We start from the raw sequence: 12,001 nt of genomic DNA, 5'->3' as shown, positions 1-12,001 counted from the left end.
ATTTTGTAATTAGCGAAACATGAGGCACTGTAGAACAGGAAGAATCCAAAAATTTTAGAATTGGAAAATTAATAGATACTTGGGTTCCATTCACCAAGAGAGGAGATAGGAATAGAAGCAGGTTTGGGTAGAATATAATTATTTGACTTTTAGACACATCTAATTTTACTCCTTATGAAGGAGTCCAGATGGAGATCTCCATCAAGAATATAGCTAATATTCTGTGAGATGAAGTAAATGTTCTGGATTGTACAGGGAATAATTGAGGCATTTTTGTATGATGTGAAAAAATGTCATCTGTTAAGAAAGAAGGAAGACGTGAATAACCTAAAAAAGCTTTTAGAAGTTTAACTCGATTGATTTAGCTAAAAATATCAAAAATAAATACATTTTATAATAGATTTTTTTTAAACTGAAGAGGTGTTAAAGCCATGTTAATACTAGGTGTTAGGAACTTGTAGTGGCAACAGTCTGCATATTTATGAAATTTCTCCCTGGTTATGCTCAGTGTTCAAGTTATAGGAACTGAAATACGAGATCACAATATAGATTCATCATTAAGAGTTTATAAGCCACTTGCAGAAAAACGAAGTTTCTAAATGTATGAACAATTCTGAAGAGAGTAGTTCAAGTGATAGATTTTAGGGGTAAAGGTAGGATAAGAAGTTGGTCATTGGGCTAGCAGAGATAGGTGAGAAATTAAGAAACTGACATTTACAATAAATAAGAAGAGATTATGAGAAAGATGGTACATTAGGAATATCTTTAAATATTAAAAGTCCAACATAGGAACAGTAGAAGTAATCACCTTATACTTAAATAGGTGATAAGACACACTTACATTGCAACAAAATGTTCCAAAAAATAAATCATCCACTACACAAAATGCCAGATGGATCATTAGGTATTACAAGCTCAACAAAATACATCTACACACACAACCTTTATACTCATTTATAATTATTTAAAATTTTTATTCTATAAAAACTATTTTTTTACTCTTACTATATCTCCTATACTTGATTATCATTCATTAACAAGAAGAGTTTTTTTTTTTCATTATTAGTTTTACTTTTTATTGAGAAGGCTTTATTATTCAGTTGATATATAGAGTCAAGAATAGCTACCATATTCCCAATAAGATTATGGAAGTGAAATATGGTGAACTGTAAAAGGGGATAAACAGAGCAGATTATAGCACTTCTCTATTCAAAAGTTATTCGTGATTTCCAACCACAAATACATCTTATGTAGATGACTTAGATTATTGCAAAGCAATGTTCTAGAAATAAAAATACATTTATTTTTCGGTTTCCAAGTCAAGGATACCCCAGGCCTTGAAAAGTCTATTGTTGTCTAGTGTTTCATATTACCCAGAAAGAAAAAAAATATCAAAGGTTAAGTCTGAAACGTATGCAGGGTTAGAAACAATCCTACAAAGAACACTGTGCACTTATGTTTTTAAATAAGGAGGCCAAGTTTTGAAAAGGAATCACAGTTTATTATTGCTGCATAAAGGTTACATAGCCTCTCTTACAATTCCTTTCAAGTAGGTCTGTGCAGAATACGTGATTGTCCCAAATGAAGTAAGAGCTATTATTCCTTATTATTTTTTTCTATTTTGAAACCTGATTTGATTTCTATTCCTCATAAATTTGGCATTTCTTATGTAGTTCTATATGTTAGTTGAAAAAAAGAAGGTTTGAGATTTGAATTTCTGGGAACACTAAGTAATTTATGTTTTCTATCCTTTCTGACATTAATTGCTCAGACCGTAAACATATCAAAAAATGTTTCCCCCTTTCCATTCTCAAAACCCAAAGCCAGTATCACTTCATGTAAAATTAAATAAGGAACACTGTTGTTATTTTATTCAGTCTAAGGTGCAGTCCATTTAAAGCATGAAATGGAGAAGTGGGAAGTTTTAATTTCTAGATCACTATAAGCAATTGTCTCACTTTAAAATGATCAGCCATGAACACTGGTAAGCTCTGACATCACACTTTAAGGACACACCAAATGGAACTCATTCAGAGAAAAACAGCAAACGTGAGTTCTCTCAATCAATTCATGATATGAGAGGAATTATTTTAGGAACTAAAAATATTATATGGTTAAAGTTAAGGATAAATACTAATTGTTACAGGATTTGAAGGGATCAAATATTTCATGTGGAAGGTGGTGTATACTTGTTTTAAAACTAACTTGGACCATCATCTGATTGCTCTAGGGAAAATATATTTCATTAACAGAAGGGGGAGGCAGCACAACATAAGGCTTAATACTGTGGACTTTTCATCAAATTGTCCATTTTCTTTATGCCTGAACCACCTATTTCTCAATTATAGGTTTTAAATTTTTATTTACCAGAGTGCCAGTTACTGAACTTCCTCTCATTGCTTTACACACATTTCGATATTCTACTTTGTGATGCTCGAGCTGGAAATTCCTGGACCAGTGGCTCCCTTGGGATTCCCTAGGCCATTTTCAGGGGATTTGTAAAATCAAAACACTTTCAACGATGATTCTGAGATATCATTTGCTTTTTTCACTCTCATACTCTCATGAGTACATAGTGGTGTTTCCAAGAGGCTACATGACATATGGCAACACAGAAGCAGGAAGACAGTTCTCTTCCATGAAGCCAGACATAAAGACATAGTAATAAAAAAATGCCACTCTTCTCAAAATATTTTTTAAAAAGTCATTCTCATAAAGATACGTTATTTTTGTTAACATGCAATGGGTTGTTCATTATTATTTTTAAAATGTCTCATCTCTAATAATGGCAGATAGCAATAGATGTCACCCACATAAACAAAGCTTTTTGGGGTCCTCAAAATTTTTTAAGGTCCCAAAAAAGCCCTGAGATCAAAGAGTTTGAGAAACACTGCTATAGACTACATTTCCCCCCTGCCAACTAGAAACCTGTGGGATTCAAGGGGGCACTACAGAGACATTAGAAGGAAAGACAAGGGGCTAGTTTCTGCTTATTCCACACCGAGAAAGGCACAGTGAGCTCCAGTGACAGGGTCCTGCACGGATCATGATGATTCTTTGAAGAAGTCTGATATCCAAGGTGCAGGCCTTTCCTTGAGCTTCTGAGCTACCAACACCAGCCAAGAAGTATCCCCTTCACAGACATCTAAGGGCAAGATCTGCCAAACAACACTCTACCCGCTCAGAACTCTGCAGCTCAGCTCAAAGAGGTCCTTCCTTTAAGCTTCTGGGTTTTGATTATTCCAAACTAAGAGCATCATGTGCTTCTACCTCTGCATTATCTCAATGTTTGTTTGTGCTTTTTCAGCACTCCAATATTGTTTAACCAATTTCCTATCTCACATAGATTTCTATTTTCCTGAATGGATGGAGATTGATAAAATTAGCAACAGATATTAATTAATGTATTAGTCATCTCTAAAGAGCTACACATAATGAAAGCTCTAATCACCACTATGGTGACAAAAATTTAATTAAGTATCCAAGAGAAAAATCAAAACACTTTTCTGATGTTACAAACATAAAAATGTGAAAGTATATTGATAATTTCCACAACTGACATTAAATGTTGTCTAGACATAACTGCTTTGTGTCTACATATATATATAGCCATATATATATATATATATATATATATATATATATATATATATATATATATATATATATATGTATATATATATATATATATAATTCAATCGTTTAAAAGACCACTTTTCCTTATTTGATGAAAGTATCATTTAAAATTATTACCTAAACACAGACTTCTAAAACACTAAATGACAAGTGATGGGTAAAGATAAAGTATATTTTATCTAATGTTTAGGATTTATTATCTTGGAGACATTTTAAATACTTTACAGACTCAATATGAAAATATAAATCTTGCAACAAAGATGAATTTTAAGCAAATCAGCTCTTCTCTTATAAAGAACTTGATATTGATTTTCCCTTTGGGGTTTTTACTGTATATAGATTTTTTAAGTAAATAATTAAACTTACCACCCGAAAGGAGAGCAGGCTTACTTTTTACCATTGGACTAGAATGAGGAAACTTGTTGCTAAATGACATGAATAGGTGTGCTGTGAAATCATCGGGAAGCTCAGCTTCCAGGAATGTCTTCATAAATAGCTTGAAACCTTCAAAATCTATTGTCTGAAAAAAAAATTATATTTAAAGACTCAGCCAATGTTAAGATGTTATAACACTATGTTCAAAATCATCACCAATAGAAATGACCTCATTTTTATATCCAAATCTATAAAAGGTAGATGACTAAAAACAGATCTGGCAGTTCTAGTCTGACACTGGTAATTAGATGCATATGTCTTACCTGTGGTGGTGTAGCAGGAAAAACAGAAGCTTTCCATCAGACAGTTCTGTATGACTTTAAAAAATGTACTCTTTGAAACTTAGTTTCCTTCTCTGTAAATTGGGAATAATACTCCTAATCCCACACATTTGCTGTAATGATTAAATCAGACCATTAAAGTGAACATGCCAATGCAGAATCATGAAGACTCCAAAGAAAGATATTTCTCTTATCTATTTTCTTTGTTTCTGATGATAAATACTGTTTTAACAATTGGAAATAGTAGTTAACATTCAAGTTTCACCCTAACACCAAGATCAACAGATAAAAGTTCCAAAGTGAAATTCTAAAATTTGCTATGCAGACTTTCTTAGAAACCTATTTCAAGATCCTTGTCTAGTCTTATACACTGCAGGACTATAAAAAAGTGACCATTTCTTTGGAGAGAACCATTACCACGTTAAGAGTCCTCTTGGGGAAATGGCGACAGCAGCCACTTTCTATTTTCAAGCTAATAAGACGATTTTACAGAAGCTACCCAGAGAGCTTGCTTTCTCCAAGCAAGGAAAGTCAGGGGGCCAGGAACTGAATCTCTCCTGGGAAATTAGGGCAAAGGCAAGTGAATGGTACTATATTAGGCTTGGCCAACACTCCCTGTGACTTCAGGAACAACAGTGCATATGTGTTTCCTTTGAAATAAATGTAGACCACATGGAAGAGAAGGCCAGTGAAGTTGTATTGGGTCCTATCTAGTAAGCCATTTGAAGAGACAGAGAGACCTACAAAGAAGAAACTGGAATAAAGCCACATATGTCCAGATCAAGAGAGTACAGGGACAATAGGCCTCATAGGAAGAATTTGAAGGGCATTTTTTTTCCCCCTCATCCAGTTTAATGTAACTGAGATTAATTAAAAGTAGGACACACACACACACAAATATTTGGCAGACTGATGTTCTTAATTTTGTTCAAACTCCTGGCAGATGAGCATAAAAGTAATTCGTTAAACTGATATTTTGGATTAAAAAGTCTGTTTTTCATATATAATATTGGGGTAAGGTGGTAGATAATAACCAATTTTATTATTGTATTATTTTGAATAAACCTAAAATGGAATATGACATATAAGGATATCATTAGAGAAAGTAAATTTTCATTGATCAGATCATGTGTCAATTAAGTATATGTACTATGTATACTTTTGTTCCTCATATAATCTCAAGACAATTAAAAAAAAAAGCCAAAAATCTTCACTTTGTTTATTAATGGTTCCAAGATTCTGCCTACACCTTCATGTGATATTCTCAGTTTAGTTTAGTCTGCATTTTTTATTCATTTTCAGGTAGGCACTTCAGATGTTTATATTTGTGGCAATAAAAAGATTTCATTTTATTCTATATTTAATAAATCATCACTACCACAGATTATTGTAAGTTCCACTTATGAATGGAGCCACATACCTAAAAACTATAAAAACTATAAAAAATATAAGAACAGCCTCAAATAACAAGTACTTTCAAAATGCATTTTGCCACAGTGAATAAAGCTAAAGTTTTAAAATATGTAGATAAGGCCAACAGCCAGACTGCTGTATACAAATAAGTTTTCCTGAGTAGGGGCACCTATCCTTACTGCTATGGCTCCTTAGAGACGTCCTGTTGAAAGAGAAGTAATCCACTTTCAGTTGGATGAGTCACCAACATTGAGAGATATATCTATAAATTTTCAACATGTATAAAAATCCACAGGTAACAAAGAGTTAATTTTATTGCAAAGTTATAGGAAGTTTATTTGATGAACATATACATAGGCTTTGTGGTTAGAAGTAAGGTTGTATATAGTTCCTCTTCCTTCTGTACCCCAAGCCTTTTGGCATCAGCAATGTCTCAGGAACAACAGATGGTAGGAGTATAGTTTTGAAGTCAGACTACACTACCTGGATCAACTCTCGGATCCAATACCTTCTCCCTGTATGATGGTGAGCAGGTATGGCACCCCTCTTAATAAAAATAACTCAGTCCTTTTTTTTTTTGCGGTTATCAAGAAAACTTTCTTAACTTTCTCGCGTCACAGCACTCCCTTGCTCAGTAAGTAAAAAACAGCTTAGTTTTATTCTCTGACAGCTATAAGCCTTTTCTCCATATAAAATCAACTATTCAGGGTTATTGCTTAAATGTAATATAAAATTGATGTAAACTGATATAAAGAGTACTTAATGTACCCTTGGGCATTTAGTATGCATTTAGTATTTAGTATGTAAAGGAATAAATAAAAGGAAGCAATGGTTTGTGGTCAGATAGATTTTTTATTATCTTAATCGGCTCTGTTCTTTATTGTTCCAGAAAACTGAAAAATTCACTGCACTTTTCCAAATCAAGCCTGCAATTATTTTGGATCTTAGATATTTTGCTATAATTGTTCTGTATCAGGCAATATTGGCAAATTACTGCTTTCAGAAAGCAAGCATTTAAAAACAGATTGTCTTACTTTAAAAAATAAAAGCCTACTACAGACATAAGAGTAGAATAAAAATTTCCTTTCTTAAATGATTTCTATCAGATGATTTCATCCTATTTACCACTGAAGTTTTACTGATGAAATAAACTTTCTTCAAAATCTTTACAGTGTTGATGGGAGCAAATTTCCTTTCTCCTACATTTCTTGTCATTACACACCATTTACAATGTTGCAAAACTCAAACTTCTTTAAAGTTAAAAATATTAGCGGCTTCAATGTCCAATTCATTGAGGAATTATTCTTCAATGTCTTTCCTGGTTAACCCATCTCCTTCTTTTCTTATTAGGAAAAAATTTTCAAATCTCTTCTAAAATTCTATGCTGTTTAAAATAGCAAACATTTCTGTAAGTGGATAGACACTGTCCTTGATCTATATATTTTCTATATCTCATGATTTAACAGAATATTTCCAAGTTTAGGTATTGTATTTTTTACTACTGTTATGAAGCAGCATTCAAACTGATTTTTGAAGATCATGACCTTTAAATAGAATGAGATCATTTATATGCATATCAATGGAAACTCTAATGAAAAAAGTGGGTCACACTTAATTGAATTGGCTGTAAGCTCAGAGATACATACACCAAACAATTTTTAAAATTCTGAAAACTGTTTTTTCAATTTTTTTTTTTTTTCTGTAAGTAGCATCCATAGACTATTTAGGGAGATAACATAGAAAATCTGTAAAGAATACAGACTGATGAAGCTGCTCAGATGTTGTTGCCAAATTGGCACAAATTCAAAACACATTTCTATATGCTTTTCATTATGATATCTGACCATCTGGACCCTTTGTTTTTAAATCCCTATTAATACTAAATATATGGCACTACTACTCATCCAAATGATTCAAAGCGAGTGAAAATAAATGTCGTCATGCTATCATTACTTTATTTTGGCAGTCTTAGGATGGAGATTTTCTTGTACTTAGCAAATATTCACTGTGCACCCACTTTGCACTAGGTTCTGCTCTACGTGTTTGAATAAAAATGTTACTAGAACATGCAAAAGTCCTTCCATCAGGGGTTTATCTACTAATAAAGGGAATAAGAAAACAACGGTGTTGTAGGAAAAATAAAGACAAAGGTTAATATACTTGGTGGGGAGTGGGGGAGATATGCTTGCAGTTTTAAATCTGATGATCAGAAAATGAGAAAATGTTCTTTGAATAAAGATTTGAAGGAGATGTGGGAGAGAGCTTTGTACATATTTGGAGAAAGAGCATTCCAGATAGCCAAAACAGGTAGCGCAAATGCCCTGAGGTATAAAGAGGCTCCTGTTTTAGAGGGCTTTCTAAAGGAGCCAGTGAGGAGAAGCAGGAGACTGGAGCAGGAGTAAGGGAGGACTGGAGTAGTAGGAGATACTGTCAAAGACATGATCTTTGAAGTTGTGTAGATGGGGCAGATAATGAAGGTTATCAGATCATCAATAGTTTTGATTTGATGGTAGAGTGAGAGGAATAGTCATTGGAGAGTTTGCAGAGGAAATCACATGATTTGAGAGATTTATTAATTAGCTGTGTATACGTTTGTGTGAAAATCTGAAAATTGAACTTAGACTATCTTTTGTTTGATGTAAAGGAAGATTATTACGGCCACATGATCCTGTTAATTAATAAATGGTCTTTAAAAGACAAAAATTAATCACTGAACTATTATAGATTAAGCAACTAGCTAAAACCATGAACAAATAATTGACTTTAACTCGTTTCTTAACAAGTGTTGATTGAGTACCTAGTATGCGTACAATAATACTATGTTAGCTACTGGGCAAAAGAACATGGCTAACTTTCTGAGATTTCAAATACATATTTGTGATATGAAAATATTTTCAGGAAAAACTGCATTTTTAAATGTCTCATTTCTTATGTTTATCTTTGATTGTTCATTAATTGATTGTTCATTAGTTGAGAGCTGCTTGACAGTCCCCTAAAACTGCCATGGAGAAACACCCTCTATAGAGGAAGAGTAAAAATTGTGAAAACCTGGAATTTTTAAAAATTACTTTTGGCAAATAAAAAATTGTTTACCACGTCAGAGGCACATACTCCATTAATTGTAGCTTTACCTAAGACTAACAATTATTAAGACTCAGTAGAGAGGAAATTAGACATGTATATTTTAGTAAAGGATGTTAAATAGCAAGAATAACAAATAGTGCTACTCCCAGTTATTTTAGCATATAATTACAAAATGCAAACGATGGATTGGAAGAATTTTAAACAGAATGTTTTTATTGTGATTTTCAGTATATCTTATAATCAAGGATCTGTATCCAACTAAGTTTTGCACTTCAGTTAGCATCTGTTTCAATCTATTATGACACTATCTTGTCTATTTTTCAGTGCCGTCATTAGGACAGTTGTAAGCTGTTACTGAAGCACACATAAATTCTGATCTTTTTAATCCATTTAGGCCCAAATCTACCAGTGTGAGTACTCTGAGGGGTGGAAGTCCAGGAAATTCTCAGTCAGTGAGTAAGACTGAAGGACTGAGGTTTTCCAAATGGGTTGAGGAATCCACTAATTGTTTTTAAGGCTTAAGAATTCCCTGAGTTAAAGTATTTTGTCAACAATTTGTAAAATATATGTATTAGTTCGACACTCTTTGATAGCAAAGATCGTCTTCAACATTTCTATTTCTCCCAAAGGACTAGACGCAATATCTAGTGTATTTTATAAATGCAGTAAATACATCGAGATATAATTCAATAGCTTCTTTCTATTCCAAATGCTTTTCTCACTTTTTGTATGTTTATCTCTGATAGGTGGCTGTTTTATGCCAAACTCCTTAAAATTCCAATCTCTCCTTATAACCTTTTTAGTCAGTGATATGTTCTATTATCTATAAATTGGAAGATGATTATCAGATATTTGATTAAAATGTTTGTTGCATATAATGGAAACACTATATAAATGTCACTGTGTTTTAGGAGCTGTGCTAAGTATATTAATATGTATTCTATATTTTTAATCTTCACAATTACCCAGTGAATAGATGCTATTATCACTCCTATTTTATAGATGAGGAAATTGAGGCTCAGAAAGTTAAATAAATTCCCCAGAGTCTAAAAACTGCTAGTTAGTACCTAACTTCAAAGTCCACTGTGTTATAGTTAATCAACATATGATTTTATGGACAGATTTTCTAATATTCATATATAGTACAAGATAATTTGCCACCAGTTTATCACTAGCATCTCTATTCACAAGCCTATCAATAATCCTTTGACACTCCAAATGTAACCTCTTAGTTTTGACCATATATCTGAAATGCGCTCTAAATCTCTCCCCGGCCTCCATTATAATCCTCATTGTCATTCAGTTTTCATCACTTGACTATGCTGCTTTAATAACTCAGAACTCGTATTCTCTTCGACTTAGTCTATTGTTCACATTGCCTTTGGGGGTATTTTTCTAAGTGAAAAATTTAACTTGTTGATCTTAAAAGATATTATTTATAATATTTTACCTATTAAAAAAAACTTGTAAAATCCTTAGATATTCTAATCCTTTCTATCCAAATCTTTAGATTTATTTTCCCCTAGTATCTTTCATTGCTCTGCTCAAAAAAGCTATTTCTGATGATTAAAACACACAGACAAAAACAATAAACAAACTCTCAAAATAAACTTTAGGCATAGCAAACACCAAAAGTATTTGTTTTATTTGTCCTTGGAAAAGTGCAAAAATATCACCTGAAGATCTCAGCTTTACTTTTTTCTCTAGTCTGGTTTTTATCTCCTATGTAAATTATTTAATAAATGTTATAAAAGAACAATATATAGAAAATGTTTAAATTCCATATTTCAAAGTTGGCTGTTAGTATTAAATTCTGAAGTGTTACTAATTTATTTTACAAATTATTTAAACTTATTTTTAAAACTCATTTGTAGAGAAACAATTAGAAGCAATTACTATGGACCTTAAATAACAATTTTTAAGTTTTTAGTATGTTTTTTCCAGAAAGTTAGTGGAGGGATAGATAGACTGTGACAGCTATCGCTCAGCCACTTGAAGCAGCCAATTAATTTAAACTTTCAATTTTAGAATAAGATGTAGCAGATGGTCCATTCGTCAACTCTAAATGTTGTCATAGGTATAAGATAATGTATTTTTTGTAAATGTGATTTGAGCCTCAGTGCAATTTACAAGAAAATTTCAAGAAGCTTTTCAATTAGTTTAATTATTAAATAATGTAAGTAATTAATCTCAAGTATTTATGTAAATATCTTCTCAGTTTGTTGAACATAATTTTATTCTATTCCACAGCAATTCTCTATCAAGGCATAAAAATTGAAGCCACATAGTGATATGAAACTTACTATACATTTCAACAATAATTAATACATAGTCAATATCAGGTTAACAGAATTGTAGCAGGCATTATATTATTCAGTTTGGTAGTGTGTTTTCAAAACTGTGTTCTGATTATAGGTTTGATAAGAAGAGGAAGATGATTAAAATTGATAGTAATAGGGAAGAGAAGCAGAAATATTGATAAACTGATTAACATGTTACTTCCATTCCTTGCTAACTCTTCTGATATTTATGTAGTTTGGGGAGGTGGAGCACATAAAACAAACACAATAACTCTACTACCATGACAGTATTCTGGGTTATGGCCAGCCTTTATAGATGAGAAGAGTGAGACTGAAAAAATCAAGGTTACAGAATTGGGTGGAGATGTATCTCAGATATTCTCACTTCCACCTTTCGTACTTCAGAAGTTTTGTATGAAATCATGTTGGTCGTCGCTAAAGTGTGACCAACAGCCACTGCCTCTAAACATCAATGGAATATCTTTATGTAACACGAAGAACTAATAATTGTACATAGAATTTAATCCTTTTAACAACTCAATAAGGCTGACAGTCTTATCTTATACGTGAACAAACTGAGGCTACAAGAGATCAAATACTTGTCCAAGACCTGCTAATATGTGGCAGATGTGGAATTTGAACTCAGTTCAGTTGGATTCCTAAAACCATGTTTTCTCTGTTATACTTTCCAGATGCTTTCCTTAATGGGAAAGTTTGAATTAGGTTTGGAAGGACAATTACAGCTTACAATAACATTGCTTATAATTATATGTGTCAATATCCTTGTTAAAGACATTTAAAATATTACAGTAGGCAGCAGCAATATAAAATGTTGGTTTTGAATTCTCATGC

General features: G+C 32.4%; 1 protein-coding gene across 1 annotated transcript in view; it reads right to left on the bottom strand.

Moving 5' to 3' along the window:
* Window positions 1-12,001, bottom strand: part of DGKB (diacylglycerol kinase beta) — a 551,422-nt gene that overhangs the window by 464,006 nt on the left and 75,415 nt on the right. Inside the window, exon 4 of the mRNA XM_023532508.1 lies at window positions 4,003-4,156. Within this exon, the coding sequence (XP_023388276.1) occupies window positions 4,003-4,156 (154 nt within the window). The remainder of the gene's footprint in view (window positions 1-4,002; window positions 4,157-12,001) is intronic.

Source organism: Pteropus vampyrus, unplaced genomic scaffold (genome assembly GCF_000151845.1).
Source record: "Pteropus vampyrus isolate Shadow unplaced genomic scaffold, Pvam_2.0 Scaffold4, whole genome shotgun sequence".
NCBI classification, from domain to species: domain Eukaryota; kingdom Metazoa; phylum Chordata; class Mammalia; order Chiroptera; family Pteropodidae; genus Pteropus; species Pteropus vampyrus.
The sequence above is the reverse complement of the archived record's forward strand: the minus strand, read 5'-3'. Positions and strand labels throughout refer to the sequence as shown.